The sequence below is a fragment of the Corvus moneduloides genome, chromosome 18, assembly GCF_009650955.1.
Source record: "Corvus moneduloides isolate bCorMon1 chromosome 18, bCorMon1.pri, whole genome shotgun sequence".
NCBI classification, from domain to species: domain Eukaryota; kingdom Metazoa; phylum Chordata; class Aves; order Passeriformes; family Corvidae; genus Corvus; species Corvus moneduloides.
In genome coordinates this window covers 11,337,947-11,362,017 of record NC_045493.1, presented here as the reverse complement: position 1 = coordinate 11,362,017, position 24,071 = coordinate 11,337,947, and the positions used below count along the sequence as shown (strand labels likewise).

The following is a 24,071-nucleotide window of genomic DNA, read 5'->3' as shown; positions in this document are numbered from 1 at the left end:
CCTGCAACCCTGTGAGCCATCTCCTAGCAGTGTTTTCCAGCTTTACCAGCAGGAATTGATGCCAAACAGTGAAGAAAAGGGAGGATTTTGAGGAAGGCAAGTGAGGCTCTTCCACCAACTCTGAGTATTTACTACTGGCCGTGGAAAGACCAAAATTCCCACTGTTTTGTTACTAATGCCAGTGTAGTTCCTCAGGGAAACCCCACCCAACAACAGAGTATTTGGAAATTTATTTAAATGAGAAATGTCTTGAAAAACCATTTTAAGAAGTGTGTAGCAAGCATTAGTTGGTACCACAGCTACAATAAAGAGCCATTAAGTGTTCCTTAATGAGCAGTCTAAATTTAAACTGCTGCTGCTTTTGATTTGGTTTAATTTTATCTGCAATCCATAAATAGATGAGTTCTATTTAGACATAACACCTGATAACACAGCACTCAGGTGAAATGATCTTTTTATTGAGAGAGATCTCATTAGCCATGAACCCCTTCCCTTCCCTCCATGAGTAAAACACCTTTGGAAGGCTTTGCTCAGAGTTGATCCACAGATTTCCATTACACTCTCACCATGAAACCCAAAATCCAAAGAGTAAAGTCAAAATTTTTGGGTATTACTCACCAAAATTTGAAGTTCCTTTTCCAAAGAATCTTTAACTTGATTTACTGCACTCAAGTTTTTCTCAAGGTCAAGAAGCTTTTGCTCTTTGCCCTGCAGTTCTTTGGCCAGATTACTGGCCTAACAGAGGTGATAAAATGGAGTAAAATAAAATGACAAACATGAATGAAAAATTAGAAAAATTAAAAGGTGAATCTGAAAGAAATAACTGTAATATTAAAATCACTCTAAGATGAAAAATTAAAAAAAATGAAGAAAAAACCATGATGGGTTAACTGCGTGAAGCTGATTTCCACTGATGATTACATACATCACAGCACTAATTGCATCTTGGAATAGATTTGAAATAATTAAAATGTAGTTATTTTGGCATTAATGGTGAATACATTATTTAATGGCAGACATTTTTGAGTCCATTTAAAGTTTCGAACAAGTTCCAGCATTAGTTCAATCAGTTTTGGTTCTTTTTCGTTTGGTATTTTTGAACTGATTGATTTGTGCTTCAATTGGCTGATCAGATCAAGACACATCCACGGGGAGGGAACCTTTTCAAGGGCTCTGTACCACACCCAGGGGTAGTGCAGAAACCCAGTCGAAAATAGAGTCAGAGGTAGAAATCTGATATCTTGGAACCACCTGTGAAGGGTTTAGGAAAGCTCTTTCCAGTTATTTTCCTTCTACTCTTCACTACCATCAGCTTTAAAGAGGTGTTTCATCCAAACCCAAGGAAAATCCTGGATCGAGTTGCACTCTGTGGTTCCAAAGTGCAGTGAAACAGTGCCAGCAACATCCCTGCAGAGCCTGGGCTTAAGGAAAAGTTCCACCAGGATTTTCTGTGCTTTCTTTTGTTTTTAACAGCCTCTTCCATCACCTTGTCAGAGGAGGGGAAAGGTAATGAAGGAAATATTTCCCCACCAAGCCCCAAGTCCCTTTATCTATTCCCAAAGGTTAAAACCTTAGGATGTGTGGATTCTTCTCCCAAACAAGCCAACAAAGTAACTTTTCCATAACAGGAAGATTTCAGCACAGACATGCCCAAATCTGCAGCAAGGAAGTGCAGAAGGATTTTTTTCCTTTTGCTTATTGGTGCAGGTGGAGCACCAGAAACCTGTTGAGACACGACCCAGTTAATGCTCCTCTCAACCTCCTCAGATGGTCCCAAGATACCCATTCAGTAAAACTTGGTTTTTCTGTGATGTATTTTCCATAGCAGATTAAAATGGTACAAATGTAAAATAAAAGCAAAAGAAAACGAAAAGGATGGATGTTGATACAAACCTGGCTAATTCCATCAACCTTTTCAGTCTCTAATGTCTGAATTTGTTTCTCAGCTGCCTCAAGCTGCTTGCTAAGTTTCTCGATTTCCAATTTACCTTCAGAATTGGCTTTCTCAAGTGCAGCAAGGTCCAAAAGCTTTTCTTCAGCAGCTTTGATCTGTGGTGTAAGACTATCAATAACTTTGGTTTGTTCATTGTACTTGGCTTGCAGTACCTCTAGCTCCTTTACCTTTATCTCAGCTTCCTGCAATTTGTTTAAAGTGTCTTCCATTTCTACTAGATGCTGATCTTCCACACTTTCCAGTTTGGTCTTCAGGCTTTCCAGGTTTTGCTCTTTCTCCTCCACGACTGCCACCAGTTTTGCTTTCAGCGACTCGATCTCTTTCAAGTGATGAGATCTCTCATTTTCCTGCTTCAGTTTTAAGTTTGACATTTCGTTTTCATAGTCTAATTTCATCTTCTCAATCTGAGTCTTTAACTCTGCGAATTCTGCTGTCTGAGCCCCAACACCTTTGCTGAAAGAAACTTTCAGCTCTTCCATTGCTTGCTGATGGGAGGCGATTGCAGATTCCAGCTTGGACTTCCACAGCTCTATCACGTCGGAATTCTCCTTGTTGGCGTGGTCAAGCTTGGTTTTCAAGGATTCATTTTCTTTTGCCATTCTCTCATTTGAGGCTGAAAGGGACTTGATCTCTTTCTGCAAGGCTTCCTCACTAAGGCCAAACTTCTCTTTCAACGAATTAATCTCATTCTGATGTTCTTTGCCAGCTGCTGCCATTTTTTCTTGCAAAGAACTGATTTCTTGTAGCAAGGAAAGAGAAGTGTCCACATCATCGATGTGTTTGCTGGAATCCAACCTCCCTCGGAGCTCAGCCACTTCCTTCACCCTCAGTGCCAGGTCCCTCTCCAGCTCCATGATCCGGGACTTTTCCGACACTGTCGCCACCTACGATCAACAGCATTTTAAGAAAAGAATAATTATGAAAGATACATTTAACACAAAGACACTCTTGGCCTTGCTGAAAAGCTTCCACCGAGCATTGCAAATTGCTTCAAAAAGGGAAAAATGTCCACAATTTCATTGTGTATCACAGGCATCTTGTTTTGTCTATAAATGTAGAATTTACTAAAATTCATTCTTCTGATATTATCTAGAAATAACTTGCCAAAGATCTTACAAACCACCCTGATGGATATTATCAATGATTAAAAAAAGGTTCCTCAGAACCATTTTAAAGCAGACTGGGAAAGAATGGAGAACCTTGAGGTCTTTGTTGAAATAATTCCTTCCAAACTCCTCTCACACCAGCTACAATACTGTCAGAGAAAATGACAAACACATTTTTAACCTACAAATCCTCTGAAATTCCTTCTATACCAGCTCCATTCTCTCTGAAAAAGTGTCCTCACACTATCTGAGCTTTTCACTGACTGTTGGAGCAGTTTGCGCTACAGCAAAGCTCCCAGAATTAATTCTAATTAGGAAGTTACTGTTTCGACCTCCAGGACAAGATATTACTTACCTGCAGCTGCTCTTTAAAAGTACTTATTACATATTATAGTATTGGTTTTATATTTATCCTGGGTTTTTTATTCATCCCATCTCAACTTCAAGAAAATCCCCGTGTGTGAGCATGAATATATGTGTGTGCATATATTTTTTTTTTTATTGTTTTTCCCTCTTTTAAGTACTGTCATCTCTTGAACTTCTGACTTGGGACAAAGTATGTCAGTTATATTCTGACAGGCAACAGCATTACTAATTACTGGGATATCCATTAAAAGATTATGTCATTGGTGAGAAAAAAAGAGCTAGAAAGCCACTGCAAACTATGATTTAGCAAAGGAAGTAGTACAGCAGCTACTGAAGACCTCAAAAACCAGGCCCTAAATACTAAGTCTGTGTTAAAAGGACTGGCAAGTTCAATCTTGGTTTTTTTTGGGTTTAATGAACTCTGCTAACTTTTAAAATGAGCTACTGAATGTTCCTTTATGTCAACTCACAGTCCCATCTTGCTACTTTTGGATCCAAGGATTACTTTTGCAGTGTGAAGACATCTTACCTGAGTTCTTCAACGAGTCACACGTCCTGGCACACACACACACCCCATGGAAGCTCAAAATTAATGCTAATTTTTTACAGTGTTCCAGCTCTGGCTATGACAGGAGCAAGGACCTGTTCCAGCACGTGTCACCCCAAGCATCGTGCCATCAGAAATCTTCCACAACACAGATCAGGCTCGTTATTCAAACAGGGAAAACCATTACCCTAGTGTCTTCTAACTCCCTCTGGAGTTTGTCAGCTTTGGTCTTTTCAAAGAGCAGGCTCTGTTCAAGCTCCTTAATGCGGGCATGCTCCAGTTTGGTCTGCGTCTGTTAGTGGAGAGGGAGAGGAAGAGAACACAACGGTGCCACCATCACATGCCAGCACAAGAGGAGGAGCCACATGCAGGCCGTGCTGCCAGAGCCTTCTAACAGGTGAGCAGAGAGGATGCAAGGGGGGGAAAATGGACAGGGAAATGCTATGGATGAGGAAGATGGGCTGAAGGTGTGAATGGATGGGCATGTAAAAATTAAATAAAATGTGTAAAATAAATAAATAAATAAATAAATAGCAAACGGAGAAATATGAACCAAAAAAAAGTTTCATGCAGCTGAGTAGAAGTTATTTATCAGTACATGAAGTTTTCAGCACAAATTAGAATAGTTATGTCAAAAATATAAATATGTGCATATATGTCTCTACCTGTTCTAACAGGATGGTAAGTCCCTCTCCTTGTCATCCCACTACCTTTTTCCTTTAATGTGTTCAGCTTAGTTTAGAAAAAATTTACTTACTAACAAGGGGACAAAAATTCTCCACTGAAGCTCATGTGACAAATCAAAACTTTAACTTTCTTTTTTTGATAGTAGCTGTCTCTAAGTCTCAGCCATAAAAATGCTTCTGGCCAAGACCTGGGAACATGAAGGTTCACTTGTCACTACGGTTTGAATTATTTGAACAGAAACAGAAAGAGAATGGTTGTCTGTAACTCCAAAACCTTCCTCTTTTTTTCCCCTCTTCTCCTCTTTCAGGAAGGAAGCAAGCAACAAGATTCCTCAAAACCAGATTAAAAAAGTGAATCAGCCTGGTTGCTCTGCAGTTACTGAAGTCTAAATATATTGAACAATGTGTGGAAGTAGGAAAAAAGTGAGATCTTTGGAATTCTAACAGGTTCCTAAAGAGAAGCAGGACACAGATGAACAGAAGTGAGCAGGTACCTCCTGCCTTTTGCTTCCTAAGAGAATTTTTAGCAAGAACACAGGATATTTGGTATTCTGTCTTGATATCCAGATACTCCCTGAGGCCGGCAAGAGAGCCTGAAGTTTGGGAGATGCAGGGAAAGTCCAGCAGGTAGTTCAAACCTGACCTGCACCTCTGAAGTAGGGAAGAGAAAAAAATGAAAGAGAAATACAAAGATGGAGATGAGCTTCTTGTCTACTTCTCCAAATGCAGAATTCCTTCTGGCAGCAGCAAGTTATCTTCCTTCCCAAAAGCATCCAGACATCCAAGGGGGCTAATTTTTTAAACAGCTGGCTGTGTTACTATGGAGTTCCTTGGTCCACAAATGTTTAAAAGTTGCTTTTTAGATTTGTCGATGTTTTGAAATTCCATGGCAGGTCTGTTTCTCTCTCAGTGGAAGATCTTCAGGGTATAACAGGGAAAAATGCCCCACCAGAACACAGATTATTCTTTTACCTGCCCACAGCTTTTGAAAACGGAATTAAGTGTTCTAAGAGAAATAACTATTTAATAAGTGCCTAAAATTCAGTTTTCTCTCTGACACAGGTCAGTATTAGCTTTGATCCACAACCAAATTGTAAGTAAGTATGAAAAACAATTGGCTTTAAAAACTGGAAATTCATACCTTAGCTGCTCTAACTCACCAAGGGGATCTACTGAAAACCAAGAAATCCCAAACCTCGTGGTTGCAGAATTGTCCCTGTGCGCCTTCGGAATATGCAACCTTAAGTTTTTCTATGCTACATAAAACCCAAAGCCTCTGATCATGAATTTTATAGACAGCGTTTTACTATTCCTAAGATCAGACAGACCATCACTGATTACTGGGTTGTTTTAAATCCCATCTCTTACACACTACAAAGGCAAGTAAGTTAAAATCCTGCCAAAATGGAAATAAAAGATTAAAAAATAATACTCCAGAGATCTTTGCTTGACACCTTTTTCCCCATTCAGAGCATGAGAGCTTATCCTTTAATCAAATCTGATTTCCAAGGGACAGGTTCCAGATTCCCCGAGGTAAAAATCACTGCAAAATTTTGAACTGCTCGAATTTCTCTCCTGATGATGTAGAGAGAAATTCTTACTGATTACGGTTCTCTTTGAGGAACCCCAGAGCACAGTGAACAGAGAAGAGAGAGTACCCCAAAAATAAGAAAAGAATTTGATTGTAAATCTTAACTTGGATGGAAAAGAAGAGCAGGAAAAAAAGAAACAGACAACAAAACCAAAGGAATCACCTTCCCCTTCTCCAAAGCTTTACAATTAGGGAAATGATGTGGAAACAGGATTCTTACTCTGCCTTGAACCTCCAAGAATTCCACCCAAACTTCAGAGGCTGGACATCAGCTCTTTCCAGCACTTGTGTATTCAGGCTACTCAAACCTGCCTGTGACATTCTCCATCAAACTGTGAAATTGTGCTGAGGCCATAAATCCTGACCATCAGTTCTATGGATGGGGGAAGATGCCCTCCAGTCCCCTTGTGCTGGGATACAATCACAGGACACCACCGGGATCAGGGAGCATCAGCCTGGAAACTCTCCTCGGGAGAGTGAAGATGTCCATTTTTAATGGAAAAATTAGAACAGGGAAGTCAGGAGAAAAGATGGGATCAAAGAAGGAGTGCACAAAACAAGAGAAAGGAAGGGAACATGCAGATTTATTTCTAACAAAGCATCAACCTGACAGGGAGACTGGAGGAGACCCAGATCCCTGAGAGATCTCTGCAAAGAGAACCCCTAAGGATGCACAGCAGGAAAACCAGTTCTAGTCTTGAGAACTTCCTGTCTTGGCTGGGGATGCAGCAGAGGAGGCAGCCTGGGATAAATTTACCTTTAAAATTTTACTATTCTGAGCTGGGGAAGCAAGAGGGCTCCTTAAACATCTTGCAAGGCCATTTCTGTTATCAAGTAACACATTTTTCCTACATAATTTGAAGAGGAGCTACATGAAGTTCCATAAAATCAGACAGCTTTGCCCAGTAATTGTTCAGATGGTTTTAATCATCTCTCCCTTTAGCATTTCATACAGAAAAAAGAAAAAAATACGGGGAGATGAAGAACAGACAGATTTTTTCCCTCAGAAAAATCATCATCTATTGAACAGCAGCAGGATCTTGTAGGAGAGCAGGCAGGATTTTGTGAAGAAAACTGCTAAAACCCTACATTTAAATTAAGGCCACTTCAGGATGCTGGTCAGTCATGTTCTACAAGCTCCTAGACTCTTCAGTGAGTTGCAAAGGTTTTGACCCCAAAGAATTCTAATGACACCCTGGACCTGTCTGCAGTTAATGGGGATTACCACGTTTAGTCATTACACACATTCTTTCCAAGAAATGTTGTAATTGCTCTGAAAGCAACATGCACACAAATACCAGAGTCAATGTCTCAATAACAGATTATGCAGTTAGTGAATCAGTATAAGCATTTTCTGCACACAATCTGTTAACACGGGATGTCTCTGCACATTTAAGTGCCCTCTTACATTTTCTGGGTCTTCCGAAATCTGCCTCTTTCGCTATCAGTAAAATTAAAAAAACAAACAAACAAAAATGTTTCACCTGCAGTCTCAGCACTACCATTCCAATACAAACAACAGGAGACATTTCATCAGCTTGAATTCAGTTTACACCCCCAAGTTAAGCAGCTTGACAAACCAGAGTCTTTAGGATGGTTTGCCATGACTATCGACTGATTTAACAGAAAATAAAAACCTGAAATATTTCCATGGACTAAACAATAAAAGGAGCATTCTATGATGAGTCTAGATAGGTATCTTAAAATGAATGGAAGACTAAAATAAAAGAAATGTTACATGAAATGAGTATTTTTCATAATGCTAGCACTTAAATCACAAATGCTTTACAGCAACACAGTTAACTAAGGTTGTACTTTATGCTGTGCAAGAAGTTCTGATATCTTTCTGATTAGACAACAGAGTAGAACAACTAAAAGTATCTTGCTTATTAATTGCAATTTTGGGATAAAAATTGGCAGTATTCAAATACCTGAGAGCAATCCCTCCCTAAATATCTTCTATTGTGATTATGTAGTAACACAGTGTGCTGTAGCCCAACATTATGGTTATATAAACAATAGATAAAAGCTGCACACATTAATTGCTATTTAGATTTTATGTGCAAACTCTGAGGACAAAACACTCTTCATTAATCAACCTTCCCTAAGGGAAGCACAGAAATTAATCAAAAAATGGATCAAACAGAACTAGACTTCAATATTCATTTTCAAAGGCATAAATATTAACTTGCAATTTTGTAACTTCAAAACTGTTTTTTTCTCTTAGTGATTACCTTTAACAGCAAAAGACAGAATTTCCTATGAATTAATTTCTCTAAGTAACTACAGCCATTGCACAGCCTTTGCTGAAGTGTGTAACTGAATTTGGGGTGCAATCCTGCAATTTTGGGGACAATTGGCTTACTCAAGGACTGCAGAATTGGGTATCATTTTCATGTGGCTGGACCAGGATTGTATCTTTTAATGATTCCTGCCTTTCTGTGCCCTCCTGGATATCCTCTTTACAAAGCTGGAGATATTTTACCTCTAGGTCTCCTTTGGTAATGGATTCTTCTTCCACACGGAACTGAAGGTCTTCAACTTTCCTGTGGGGACAACTCATTAAAATTCAGGTAACTTTGGAAGAAAATGCTTTCGAGCTCACTTTTCAGTGGAAATCAGAATGACAGTGACAACATTCCCATTGTACCAGCAAACTGCCAGGAACATTAGGGAGAAACCTCTCACAGGAAGCATCAGAGGGACAGAAAACTGCTGTCCTTAAAACACTACCACTGACCAAGCAAGGCATCAGTATTCCTGCAGCTCTGAAGAGGGTATTTTGTATTAAAACCTTTTAAATCATCATTGATTCTCTCCTTTTTTCACCCTTCTGCATGATCTGGCGTGACCTAAATGAGCAGTTTGATCTCCCATTCTATATATTCTACCATTCATGTAGGAAACAGTCAGAAATTCAGGACACATCCAAAGAATCCACAGGCCTTCAAGATGTCACGTTGCATCAAAACTCCAGCACTGAGAAACATGTCTGGAGTCAGGATGAACAGCAAGATGCACAAGGGCAGCACAACAAGAACATTCATTACATTAGTGAGGACAGTTTGGGGTTACCTTTTCTCTTCCTCAAGCTGATTGAGGAGCTCCACTTTCTCCCTATCAGCTGCCTCCACCATGGCTCGGAGCTGGTCCATTTTTGCCTCCATCTCCAGCACGTGCTAATCAGGAAGAGGAATAAAACCAAAATCTACTAAGCTGGGAAATACATGAATTTTTTCCAAGTTATGTATCTCTACCTCAGTAACTACAATTTGGCGAAGTGATGGGCCAAGTGACAGGAACGTTATCAAATATGTATATGATCAAAGACTGTAGTGAAGTTCAACAAAAATGAGTTAAATTCAGTAGATCTGGTATATCATCAAGCCAAAGATCCCACAAGGGAGATCTCACAGGTATGGATTATTTTACTTTTAGCACACCACATCTTACTCCCAGTCCTTTTTAGTAAGAAAACATCATTGCAGAGGTTAAGTCCATTGTGTTAACTCTGTTTCAAAAGAACAGTAACTCTCTTACCCGGTCGTGCCCATCGCGAACCAGAGCCAATTCCTGCTCTATCTCCCCTACGTGACTCGTTGCTTTTGCAACTTCTGCCCTCTCCAGGTCCCTTTCTGCCAGGAGCTGCTCAATGTGCTGCTGCTTCTCCTTCAGGGCCTCCTGGAGGGCTGTGGTGCCCGAAATTTTTCTTGCATACCGAGAAGAGGTTTCTGTCAACTTCACAAAATAAATGTGTTAAAAATCATCCTGCACCAAGTGAAAAAAAACCAGGGGGTATCTCCAGACTCCACAAACACAGGGTTAGTAAAGCAAATGTTTTCTGTGACCTACTGTACCTTCTCCTTTTACACTTAAATTACTTCATTTTCCAGAATTTAACAGTGGCCAACACGTGTGGTCAGAGCCCTGTAATGAGCAGCAGGCACAGGAGGAGGCAGGAGGGATGAAGTTAAAATAAAAGGCCTCAGTTGAAGGTAGAGACTCACACAAAGGCTGGCTCAGGATGTTCCTAAGCATCTTTTTGCATTAAAAAAAGAAAGGCAGCTTTCCAGCAAGCCAAAACCATCATGCCTCTAGTTACCAGGTAAAAGAAACTAGAAGCAGCCCTGAACAACTGAGCAGTTGATGTGAGAGTCCAGCAATTCCCAGAAAAGTTTTAGTTTTCCTAGAAACTGAAGTACGAAAAGTCTGCTGTGTCAAAACTGATTACAGGAAATCTCGTTTCCCCAGCAGCTTAACTTTTAAAGAAAAAGTCTCAGAATTATTTGGACAATCCTTTTAACTTGGATGGCCACCAAATGTTCACGCTGCCTGAGAAAAAGAGTAGGAAGAAAGCTGGAATTTTAATTCCAGAAATAATGGATTACAGCAGCTTTGTATTTTACGGCCTAAATCATACAAAATCCCCGGGACACAACAAAATAAGCAAATACATTTTAGACATTCACAAGGTGTAACTTGGGGGATCACAGCACATGGAATAAAGCATTTGGCTCCATGTGTTAATGCTGGGATCCCAAACTAGAGGGCACTCTGCAGCTGCAAGTGCAACTTCCAGAATGGATTAAGGAATGAAGTCCCACTGTTTGTGCCAAATAAAAATCCTTTTTGTGGTCAGGTATTAACCCTGGTGCCCTGACCGACTGCTGACCTCTGTTAATCTGCTTCAGTTCTGCAGGACTAGGGTAAGTCACCTCTCTGGGCACCTGCTGGTCAGTGGGACAGGGAACCTGTTCCACATCACTGGGAGTCACCTCTTCCTAATCAGATCTACCAATGGACTTTGGTTTGGAAAAAAAAAAAAAGGAAACATCTAGGGTGACTGTGGAAAAATCCAATTATTTCTATATTTTCAACTACCATAAAAGAGACTTCTCAAAATTCAGCCTTCTCAGATTTCTGTTTTACTGCTGCAGATTAGGACATTTACGTAACAGAGCAACTTCAAAAGAATCCATAGTAAGTGTATTAGGTGGAATTAGTGCTGAGTTAGATTTCACCTGAGCCACTGCACTCAGCCTTTATGAATTCATAAGATTAAAACCAAATCTAAAAGGAAAGAAAGAGGCTTCTTGTCAGCAGAGACTTGGAAATTGCTCCTGCTGCATTTCTCAGCTGACTCATCTCTTGAGCAGCAAAAGGAAATTTTTAACATTTTAGCCAACGTGAAGCTTCCTGCTTAAATAAAACAAGTGTGATCTCTGGAAGCTTCAGTGCACACCAGATCCTCAGACATGAACCTTATATGACAGAGGTAGTGACAATGAATTAAATGGGGACTGCAGCCAGAGAAATTTGTCGGTGTCCTTAAGCCCCTTTCTTATTGCAATCACTCTGTTAGCCTGAATTAAATATTCAAACATTCAGCTGCTCTCCAGGGCTAGCTAACATTTCCTTCCTTCATGCATGCTTCGAATGAAGACAAGCACAATGAAACGTACGGTGTGCTCTGCCCACGATCTGCTCTAGTCCCCGTTTGCGCGAGCCGAGCTCGGGCGGGCTCGGGGCTGGGAAGGGGAAGCATGCGATGGAAAAAGCAGCTTACGAGTCCTGTGCGGCTGGGCTTGCTGCTTACGGAGGAGGCCACCGAGCTCAGCGAGCTCAGGGACGAGGCGCTGGGGCTGCGCTTCAGGGCCGTGGGCGTCGGCAGCACCTTGCGCACCGCGGGCTTGGCTTTGGCCGGCGTCGTGGAGGGGAAGCCGATCTTGGTCACCTTGTGCACCGGGGCGAACAGGCCGTACTTGGGCTGGCACTGGAAATACCTTCCAAAAGCAAAGCACACGGAGGAGAGCAGGAATTAACTTCATTTCACACACACGGTCTGGGTTCACGCAGAATTCTAGATCAGGAGTATAAAAGTATTAAAGGACAGGAGAGCAGCTGGTGACCATCTCATCCGCATTGGATTGCAATTTTATTTAACACCAGATTTGGAAAAGGAACTTTGAGAAGCTGAAACAGCATGATCATATCAGACTTCAGAAAACAGAAAAACAGAAAAAACACCACAGCTCTAGTTCCTAAAAACTTCCATTCAGATTCAGTTTTATACCCATAGCTTTCCCCTTCATCACATTCCTCTGAGCTGCCAACAAATGTGGTGGCTGAGAGTTAAAAATAGAAATCAGATTTTAATTAAATCAAGTAGTTTTATATTTTATTACATACATATCATTTATGCATATTTGATGATACAGAACATATATCTTTGGTTAAATATAGACAAAAGCCACTTACAATTTTAAGCTGTGATCACCTATGTTAAGGTGGGACAATCCCTGTAAAACCTCTTTTTAATGAGGTAAAAGACTGGTCCTTATGGCAAATGAGAAACAAAGTTAGACTGTGGTGTTAATTAATGCCTTCTGAGTGTGACCTACTGGCAGAAGCAGCTACACTGCTCCCAAACTCTACCAGGGGGCAACTGTTGGAACAGGAGCTTCCAGCTCCTGGGATGCTGGAAGATTTCACTTAAGTACAACTATTGGATATCCAGAGATTTTCTTAACTGAGCATTCCTTGCAAGCTGAGAAATCAAACAGGCATTCAAAAGAAGGAAACTGTGTTTTCCATTACCAGTCTATGAATAAAACTCACATGGGAGTAGAGATCAGCTCATCCCATGAATGTGAGAGAAGTGCTGGCATCAGAAAATTCAAACCATCACGCAACAACCCTCCCCACCACCAGAAGACAAGGCAGGTTTGGAACCTCCCTCCTCTCCCCTCATTGAAAATTTCAAGGAAGATATAAAAACCCAAAAGAGAATACAGAAAAGAATCTCATGAAGTAAATCTGGGGACAGACTGACCTCGTGCCAGCAACAGCTCCATCATTCTTTCCCAGGGGTTCATCCAGCTCTACTCCACACCATTCTCCTTTAGCAAAGTCAGTTTCTCCCAAAAAACGCACGACTCCAGCTTTTGTTCCTCCAACCTAAAAAATAAGACACACACCTGCATTTAATGCATTTCCAAATTAAGATACCGAGTTCAGTGAAAAAGCTTTTGGCATAACCATGTTCACAAAGCACGGGAATGACACAATCAGTTCTTACTTCAAACTATGTATTTTTTTTGTCTATGAGTTTGTTTTAATGTTGAAAAATTACTGATCTTCACAACCAAAAATATATTTAACAAGCCACAGTATAACCAGTGTACTGAATGCAATAGATTTGTGCTAGAGTTTCACATAAATTTCTACCAGCAGATTTCTAAGGTCTGTTTACTTCTTATTCTAACTCTCTGAGGAAAAAGAAATGAAATGAAAAAAAAATCCTTTCATATTTTCTCTAAGGAATAATTCAGATAAACTACACAGTACAGCCCTCTTGTATTTAAAAGAACTGATATAAAGCATGATACAGAGCACTTGGCAAAACTGCAGATATAACCTGCTATTTGAATCCTTGGGGAGGAGAGAATCATTTTATCTTTTCTTCACTTTCAAGAATAAAAAAACCCAACCCAAACACTCCTAAATGAAAGACTAGAAAGCAGCAGCTTTTAGACTTATAATATTAAATATTTACAGCCATTCCAATTACTTGCAATGTCTGTGAGCTACAGCTTTTCGTAACACCCAGGGGATGGAAGAATTAAATTAAGTGAAGAAGGAAAAGGTGTTGTGTGGCTGACACTTGCCAGGAAGAGCCACAAGCCAGAACTGCAGGATTCCTGCAGTTCAGGAAGATAGTATGTTGTGCCCTCAATTTGTGAAAATCTGTTCAGCCTGCATCCAGCATTGTGAAAACAGGGACATGGTGATGGAAACCTCTTCAAGAGATTCACAAAATTCCACATGGAAAACACACCAATGGCTTGAAAATGTCCATCCATGTTTTCCACCACGTTATACAACCAGGAATATTGTGAGGCCTTGGCAGAGATCTTGAATGAATCCTCCTACTAAATACTGTGATTTTTCTTTTTATAAACTAAAAAGTAATTTAATATTTCAAATAATTTTTACAGCAGACATTCTATTTCTTGAGGGAACTTCCCAGGATTACTAGAGAACAACGAGCTCCTCGTGCCATAATTAAGGTGCACCATCACAGCACATGAGAGAATTCACATTCCATTTGGTATGTGTTCCTTCACAAGGTCACCCGTGAGGAATCGAGGACTTTACGTGTCCACAAAGTCCCAAGTCAGTGCCCAGGAGCTGCCACACACATTTGTGCTCCAGTTTCTGGCTCATCGACTCCCCTCCAGTGGCAAGATGAGGCTTCAGTTGATGAGGAAAAATAATCCTAATCCACACAAACCTCAGAAAAACAGGGAGAATAATGAACCTTTTTTGATATTATTCAAGTGAGAAAGGTGGCAGAGGCACCTCTTGTCTGCACTTGAGGTGGCAGCTCCTTCTCTGCCATTAGAAGCAATTCTGGAACAACTGCAGGTCACCTTCAGATCCTGCTTTGAGTGGCACTGTAGCAAATTATTACTCTCCATGGAATAAAAACACACAAAGTTTACAGTTATCATGACTCAACCTAATATAGTAACTCGTAGAACCTTTGGTATTTGGTGTTCTTGGCAGAGAACACACAAACAAGCACTAGGACTGGCTCAGAAAAAAAGAATTGTAACCACCCAAAGAGTTACACAGAATCCAGATCTCTGTGGCACGGTGGTGAGGAGGGAATATATAACATTGATAAAGTGTTTCCTGGGAAGAACTACCCCTTAAATTGAGGGATATGTTATTCACCCTCAGACATTATCCACTTTTTCTAGAGATTAAATAGCATTAACCTAAGTACAAACATAAAAATAATTTTTAACTGCACTATCAGTCCATACTGAGTCTTCCAAGTTCTTACTCCTTTTCCAGCAAGTTTGGGTAGGGTTTTCTGTCTGTTTGGGATTGTCTTGTTTTGTTTGGCAGTTTCTTTCTCTACAGATAAATTTGGAACAGAACTTTAGGTGAAAAGACTGGTTAGTTCTGGTTAGAAGCTGTTTCTCTACTCAGTTTTGTATTGTTTTCTACCTGAAAACAGAGTTAAATCAAAAGAGGCTCTACAAACCCATTTAAGAAATTAGACAGGAAAACTAGAACAGCGGCCTAGATAAGGAGCATCCCTTCAAAGACAATAGTCAGGTTTGGGGTTGAACAGAGAGATTCCTCAAGCTCCTTTTCCAGAACCCTTGAGCCAGGCAGTGGAATTTTATTCCTGTTTTGTGGCATGTGATTGTGTTTGTGGTGATTTTTTTTAAACAAACCCAAATGAATTACCTAAACACAGCCACCCACCACGTTTCCATAGGAAGGTAAGTGGGGTAAGTGAGGTAAGAGGTGTCTGAAGCACCGTGGTGGAATACGATAACTCCATGCAAGGATTCCCAGGGACAGGAAAAACTGCTGCAATCTGTTCCCTCCAACTCACACCATAAGTAAACCTCCACATAAGTAATGTTGGCTCCAGGATAACACAGATTAAACTTGGGTGCAGAATGTTCATCCCTTTTTCTTTCATACCTTGGCCGTGCTCATCTTCCATGTATATGTAAAAAACGTAAAGTGTTTCTTTTGAAGATACTACATTCAAACCACAAACTGGGAGACGCAACCTGGAGGAATCTGGCAGTGCCCAGCCCCCCTGGACCTGCTCCAGCCCCCGCAGTGCCCGTGACCCACTGCCTGGTGGGAGCCAGCAAATGCAGGAATTCATATCCCAGACCAGATGGGGCTGCACAACACGAGATTCCTGGGAGAAGCAGCAAAATGACTCGTCTTGTAACCATGGTACCTCGGTTATTTTAAACAGGACTCAAGGAAGAATGCCAAAGAATTTTTGCTTTTTTCCAAACCCAGTTCAGCTTTGAAAAACCAGCTACTACGTTTCTCTTTCTGCACATTCTGTGTGTCTTTACAAGAGCAGGAATCGGAGCACCCTGTGGCATGCTCAGAGAATCAGTGAAGGTCTGTATGGGCAGTTTTGCTCAGTTTTAAGCAAAAACTTTCTAAATTTCAGCTTTAAAGACAGGTCAGCCCTGCTTTATAAAGCCTGAGACTACTGAAGGCTTCCAATCATTCACAGACATCTCTCCCAACAGTGTATTTATCTCCAGCTGCAATTAGTACCTGCAAGTGGCAACACCTGCCTTGAGAAGAAAATAATAATAATTTATTCCCTTGCTAGCACAATGTGAGGTGCTACTGTACAACACAGTATGGTAAGGGCTGAAATGAATTTTCATGATGAAATTTGCTGTACATATACAGACTTAATAGTGCCATAAATGGGAAAAAAGATCCTGACACGATTAAACTCAACTGTTCCAACAAATATGAAAAAAGAATTTTACAGATTATACCATCTGTTATAGAAAAATTATTTTTAAAAAATTGCAAGAATTAGAGCAAAAAAAGGTAAAAAACCCAACCCCAAACCACAAAACTCATTGCATTTGCCAGCAGATCTACCTCCCATATTGCGTGAAGGACTAAAATAAAAAAGGTCAGTTTCTAAAAGAAACAGGGAGAAAAATTATTAAAAGGTTTCTAAAAGTTCTATGAAAAAGTGGAGCACAGCTACCACAAAGACAGTTTTCCATGACCTTCTTTCATGCTAAGGCAGGTCACTAAATAATAGATAGAGAAAAGAACTGCCAGACCTTTTCTCAGTCAGCTCCCACACTCAATACAGTCAAGCTGTAAAACACAAAGCTGTAATACTCCAGAGAATCTAGGTTAGACTACAGGTCATTGTGAGGTGAGGAATTTTGCTTGGAACTCGCTAGAGTTATGTGAAACACATGCAAAAAGCGATTAAATTCCATTTATCCAATTATACCTGAGCTGACATTAATTTGCTGCCCGGTAAAGTGAAATAGCAAAACGGGTTTGGAAACCTGAAGTGGTTAAAAACCTCCTGGTGAAAGGACAGGGGGATGAACACGTCAGACCTTGTGAGAACCTTTGTGGAGCCACATTTCCAAAGATAAGGAGAAGTAGGAAACAAATAAACCAGTGTAATCCAGGGAGGGGGGAAAGAGAGATGGTCTAAAAACTGAGAGTGTGATTTGAGCAGTGCTGGTGGAACAGAGGATGGGCAGGGTCTGAACGTTGTCAGTGTAACAATATCACTTATTCAAACCTGCACAGAGGAGGTAAAAGGTGAGTAACAACTGCTGTGTCTCCCCTTCTAAACGAGCACGAACTTGTGGTGACTCCTGAAAGCATCACTTGGCTATTTCTGCATTTTCAGGACAATTCAGCACCACAATATGCAGCATTTGGAAAAGTAAAACCCATCCAGCCACACAGAGCCTTTGAAACACCTGGGATCCACTAATCACGTTCTAATCAGAATCATCTTCCTCTTGTTTCTCCAAATTTAGCAGAACTGTTTCCAGCTGGCAACAGAAATTGTGTTTAACTGATTTGTTCACCCCTTCAAGGCCAGAGGGAACAATGGGATCATCTCCTCTGGTTCTCATGGAACAGTTCTTTCCATTTCACCCAGTTCCATCTGTAATTAACCCTGTAACTGCACTGAGCTAATTTCTGTGGGCATGTTTTTGGAGCAGAGCTGATATCCATCAGGAAACACACTTCCACTGACAGGCTCTTTTCATTCTTAATCGCTCCACTGTCCAAACATATTTAAAATGAAAATAAACCAAATTTGACTGTGGCCTCTGGCCACTGACTCTCATTATGCTTTGTTTTGGAAGATTACAGAGCTCTGCAGCATCCACCATGCAGGTACATACAGGTTTTAAGCACGACACCTCAATATTCCCTTTGAAAATTAACATCTTAAGTTCTTAAAATCTTTTAGTGCAAGATACTTTCTCTTGCTTGAGTCATTTTCCAGCTGTATTCTGAATTCTTGCCAAATTCCAACGGGTTTTTCAAATAACTAAGGATGTAAATATTCAGAGTTCTTAAATCTATCAATAATGTCCAGTGCTAATTTTGAAGTTAGACTGTTAGATAGTATCCAGAATTTTAAAAGAATAATAATCCCACCACGTAACTCCGTAATGGCATTTTCTCCATTAAATCTATAGTTTCAGAGAAGGAAGCAAAAGCGTTTGACAAAACGGCCATGTTTTAGTTTGTCAGCATTTGCTTTCTCTGACAGTTTTTGCCTGTGTTTTTTGCTGAGATTAGACAGATATTAGATATTTGCTTCAGACTGTCTTATTTCCTTTTAGAAATATCTATGTAACATCCAACACTGGATCAAGGCATGATTGGAACAGCGCTAAACATCTCCCAAACTTTAAACTGGCCTCCCTAATTCACATTTTTCAACCCAGCAATTCTGTGAATAGCAGGATTAATGACAGCAGTTTTCCTGTGGCATTGGATATTATGGTTGAGTGACTTCACTATCTAAAAATGCAAGAGGGATTTCTGCTGTTTCCATTGATGGGAACAGGATTCAGACAAGCCTTGATCATGTGGATTCTCTGATGTGCAAAGTTCTGTGAAGGCAAATTGCAGCTTTTCCAGAACTGGTGGGCAGAGCCTCCACCTTGTATTGGGCTGTTTCCATGGAACTCAGAAGAACTTGCTTTGAAACCTCTCAATTTCTCAATCAGTTTGGTTGCAGTCAACTTGGAAGTTCAAAAGCAAGGCCAAAGTGGGCAAAAAACCTCACGTGCAGTAAGATACACACTGTGCTATCACACAACCCTTCACTTCCAGAGAAAACAGTTTAGTAACTAAAACTGAAGTGCTATTGAGGTTCAATTAATTCACCCAACACAAAGGAAACAAACAAAAACCGCCCCCCCCCCCCCAGCAATTCCATACTACAAAAGCCACCCATGAATTCATCACCACCACAAAAAAAGCAAAGACTAAAATAAGTAAATAAACTGTTCTTTCTCCCATCCTGTGTTGAAATGACTGAGGACAACGTGTTCCTGGATATTCCCCCTTGGGAAGGCAGGGAGAGGGGAAGGGAGCCAGGGAATCCACACACACAAAATGAATTAACTACTACCAAAGCATGTGGGGAAGTCACCAGTCCCTGCCATTACATCCCAGTAACTCACATGCAATTTGAAGTTAAATAAGGAGTTGCCAAAACAGAGTGACTCAGACCCAAATCGTGCCTTGCTCTAAGATAAATTTAACCCCTTAGTTGTGAGCAGGTAGGTAGTGACATGTCCTGAAAAATGCTTAAAAGTAACATTAAAAGAAAGCAGAGGTTTGCATAGGGAAAGTCACCTGGATGATGAATTGCAGGCAAAGCCTTTGGATATCCCTTATCCCTCAGATATTTTCTCATACATGTATTTCATGCTGTAGCAGCCACTTAGCAAACTAATCTACATCGTGTATTACAGTATCCAAAATACTGTGCCTAAGTAGACATACATAAATATAGGAATTACTTTCATCCTTGACTTAACATGACAAAGCCATCAAAACACCTCACAGTCACCTCAGCTCAAGGATAAAGCAGAAGTGTGACTGAGCAGTTAAAACTGTCACATTTGATGGAGGAGGCTTGAGAGAAGAGCCCCAGGAGAGCACAAAACTATCACATGTTCCCAACTTCCAAATTTTTCTTCCTTTTCCATTTTTGCACACATTGTGCCAGATATTTTGGCACTGTTTTAACTGTAACACCACCAATGACTACTTGTTTTCATAACAGTTAAATATTATCATAGATTTTTAGACAGACTAAGCTCAGCAGTGCATTTTCTATTCAGAAAGTTGTAAAATCCAGAAAAAAGGCAATGCTAAAGGGAGACATTCCCCTCTACATGTGAAGCTTCTTTTTCCCGTGGCTGCTTTTAAGAGCCCTGGAATGTAATCAGTTGACAGCCCTATGTCACGTTTACTTGCAGATAGGTTACGCGGGTGGAAACAAATCTGACAATAATCTCCTATCAACCCCTGCCTGTCCCAGCACCAGAGACCTTGGGAAGAAACAACAAAGCAAGGAGTAACTTATAGCCAGCTCTGTAAAACAGGGAATAAAGAGAAATTAGATGGCACTCATGCACAGAGAAGAACTTTGCAAAAAGGCCACATCAGCACACGCCTGTAAATTGAGTTTGCATCTTCTTGTGAACATATGGACAGAGGCCGAGTTCCAGCTTTACAGCTCAGCCCCAGAAGCAGCAGATTTGGCAGACTGTGATGAAGCTGTAACTGGTTAAATGAATGAAAGCACTTTAATCCCTTGAGAAGGCTAAGGCCCCTTAGGTTGATAAGATTTTTATTTATTTATTTAAAATACAGCATCTGGTCCCTTCAGGGAAAAGCCGACGACGCTGTCAAAGCTGCTTCAACTTTTGGTACGGGCAACAGTTGTCACATAAAGCAGATTCCTCTCTTTTATTAACAGGTTGGCTTTGTTTTGGTTGGGTAGTTCAGGGGGTTTTGTTTGTTTGTTTTTAAAATCAACTTTGCATTGGGCTCTTAAGAAATCCTAAGTGTGCAACACCAGGGCAAACAGGTTCTCTGGCCACAACTCAAACAGGAAACCCAAACTGGCTGAGCCTGAAAGTAATTTGTTTTCTGAATTGGTTTTCTGTTGTTCTTTCCCCATCTGGTTTAGCACCGAGCACAGCACTTCCACTGGCACTTCTTGCACAGGAATTCTTATTCATAGCAGGTTCAAATGCTGAAGCTGGAGCCTGATTTTCAGCAGGAAAATCAACTGCAGTTCTGGCACTGTGTCTTTAAGCCCAGAAAGGCTGGACAAGGCCAGTGAAGGAAGTGCAGATTTCCACATCAATTTTCCTGTGTTACAGAACCCCAAATACAAGATCAGGCTGTCCAGAGTTAATCTTCTCTCTCTAACTGCTAAATCACATCCACATTCCAGAACATACATCATATGTTAAGAATGGAAATTATGCCTAATACAGAGCTGTTTGAATGACTCTTTGCATTAATAACTCTTCTTTGGTTCAGCCCTATTTTTATCCAGTAAGAGATACATCAATGCACCAAATGAAAAGCTGAATAGTAAATTACACATAATGAACCACAATTCTTTGAAATATCTAACTTCTCTACCTATATTTTCAACATTTCCACGTACTATCATGAGGTAGCGTTGATTTCTTGTTAGCGAAAGGAAAATTAAGCATAAGCTTGCTGAATATGGCTCACATACACTGGGATTTGAGGGAGACATTTATCAGATTCCCAAGATAGCAGAGCACAGGGTGCTGTTTCAATTAATCATCTTTGAGGAGTAAATGACAGAAATCTAAAGGTCCTTTTCCACTAGAACATCCATTTAAGGCTATAATACTTCAGTGAATACTTGTGTATTCACTCAGTTTGATTTGCTTTTGATTTGCTTTGACTCCTCTGGAATCTCAAGAAAGAGAACTTCTAAGACAACAGGACAATGGGAATTTCTCCACGATTATTATATTTCCCTTATGGGCATTGATGTCTACCATGAGTTATTTTTCTGATGTTTACAACTCAATTTAATGGCCTGGAAATGTCTTCTTCAAATTGAGGGGAAAAAACAGGAAAGGTTGTAGCTGATTGTTGTAAGTATTTTTCTGCAGGCACCCACAGCTGACATATCCAATACCTTGAAGCACTCTGTGTTTTGATGTCAACATCTTTTTAATATACAAGGTCTTTTGGGAAAAGAGGTTTTCTGCCCCCTGAAAAAGCAAGGCTGCTTGTTTTGCCTCTTTTTATCTCTGTATCTGTAGCACTGTTCAGCACAACCTCACATGAGATACTCTGAGCAAGCCTGGTTTTGAGAATACACAGGTGATCACCTCACAGCTCTACTTGGTTTTTGCAGTGGAATTTATTTTCTCTGGCATTTCTTTTCTGGTTTGTTTTTTTTTTTTTCCCCTCTGGAAATTTTCTTTCTTTTACTTCTCTGAAATTTCTTTTCTTTCACTCTGAATAAGTGTCCCAAATCTGTATGTAACCACTATTCTTCCTAATGTTATCTGAATTAAGGAAAGATTATATAGTATGTGTCTTCATAATCAAATAAATCAGGGATACATTCACTGGAAGCTTCCTTTATTACTAACTCTTTATATTTTGAAGATATCAGTTCTTCTGTAGAAGTTTGGGAGGACTCTAATATGAGACCATGTAGTATTTGGTAATTCTAACTTTAAGCGTACAAAAGACTGGTGAAACAACTAGAGATCAAAGGAATAAGAAAATAAGCCTAAGGCATCTTTTCTCTCCACACAAAACAATACAGGCCATGCACTGGAGCTTTAATGAAATCCTCAAGACTTCTTTGCTCATAACAGCCTTTAACCAAACCACCTCATCCCAGCACCACTGGTTCAGCACAACTGAGGCAGCAGTTTGCTGGGACAATGCAGAACATCTCTGTAGGAACAGGAAAATATTCCAACAAAGCTGAGCTGCTGGGAAAGCCTGAAATTGAACCCAACATTTCAGGTTCAAACTTGTGCCCAATTTGCATCTGTGTAACACAAAAAGTTGAGATGTGAATTAGTAAACGCTGTTGGAATGGCCTCTTGCTCCTTGCTAATCCAGACTGGGCAGACAAAAAGAGCTGCAAGACTTTGCCTTTTTTTGCTGAAGTCATCCAAAACCAGCAAGTTACCAACAATAAAAAGAAACTTAAAGTAATTTAACTGATCCACTCAAGGTAACTCCCATTAAGAACATTTTAGAATCCAAGGTAGAGGAAAAAAAAATTAACAGATTGAAATACTTCAGTGTAACACCCTGAGATCACACACTAAGATCAATAAAGTTGAGGCCATCTGATGTCCATTCTGGAATGTCATCTTGGCTGATGAGCTGTGCCTTACCCATCTATGAATCTGCCCTTTAGGACATCATTTTCCAATTAGCTGCTTTAATAGGACTCCCAAATGAGCTTTTGTCTATCATGAATTCATTGTTCTGAACTTCAGTTCTACACTGCTGGAGGCTCCCTGTTCTCACACTGTAATTCTCAGCAGTTGTTTTCCCCACGTGTCCATAATCATCAAAAAACCTTTACAAAATACTCCCACAGCAGTTGGTCCAAGCTGCAAAAACTGATGGATGTTGCAGCACTGAGCCTCTACAGCCCTGCAATGGTGTGGTCAGACTGGAACACGTCAAGGAGCTGTGACACCACATTGTCACTTAAAGGGGAAATTCTGTGCTGAGGTGGGACTGACAACTCCCACCCAGCCTTTCATCCTCTTGTGTAACATATTACTGAAAAGGGGCTGCTGTGAGCATAAATAAAACCCAAAAGACATGGAGCAGGCCAGGTGGATTTGTCCCTCTGATGGAGCAGGAATGGCTGAGCAAGTGACACAAGTGACAGGCAGGTCTTTCCCAACAGCTGGTGCTGGTTGTAGGCTTTGAGGACAGTTCCCAGAATTACTCAGTGACACCTCAACTCTACAGTCCACAGTGCTGGACAGGAGTTCAGTGTCAGGGAAAAAATATTAACAGATGAACCAATTATTCAGCCAAATTTAGGATTATTTGAACTAACCTGGCCACTTAAGATACTTACATCTGAATTATTATTAGACAAGACAGCAGAGTCTGAGATCTAATACAAACAATTAGCATGGAATCCCAAAGGATTAAAAACCACTAAACAAGGATCCTGTCCCTTTAACATTCATATTCCTGAGTGTCTTATACTGCTATATAAATTATAGTCATGCATCACCAACACACTGTGCTAGGAATTACCCCAAAACCTCAAACTACAATTTGATGACTCAAGAGGAAGATTTAAGGCAAACAGAGGTAGTAGAGAGGATGAAATACTAAGTTTAACTTGTCCTACTTAACAAACAGAATTTGAGACCTTATTATTATCAAACTGTGGCAC

The 24,071-nt window shown here is 40.3% G+C and overlaps 1 protein-coding gene across 6 annotated transcripts in view; it reads right to left on the bottom strand.

The window, feature by feature from the left end:
- CLIP1 (CAP-Gly domain containing linker protein 1) overlaps nt 1-24,071 on the bottom strand; it is a 61,726-nt gene that overhangs the window by 23,675 nt on the left and 13,980 nt on the right. For 4 of the 6 annotated variants that reach the window (XR_004243701.1, XR_004243702.1, XM_032128323.1 and 1 more), the window contains exons 4-12: nt 13,083-13,207; nt 11,817-12,033; nt 9,791-9,988; nt 9,326-9,429; nt 8,736-8,796; nt 7,659-7,691; nt 4,161-4,265; nt 1,894-2,838; nt 619-735 (exon numbers count right to left, since the gene is read on the bottom strand). Coding sequence is in view for 4 of the 6 variants with exons in the window: in XM_032128323.1 (XP_031984214.1) it covers nt 619-735; nt 1,894-2,838; nt 4,161-4,265; nt 7,659-7,691; nt 8,736-8,796; nt 9,326-9,429; nt 9,791-9,988; nt 11,817-12,033; nt 13,083-13,207 (1,905 nt within the window). In the remaining 2 variants the exon portion in view is untranslated. The remainder of the gene's footprint in view (nt 1-618; nt 736-1,893; nt 2,839-4,160; nt 4,266-7,658; nt 7,692-8,735; nt 8,797-9,325; nt 9,430-9,790; nt 9,989-11,816; nt 12,034-13,082; nt 13,208-24,071) is intronic. The other 2 variants (XM_032128320.1, XM_032128321.1) reach the window with 2 other exon arrangements.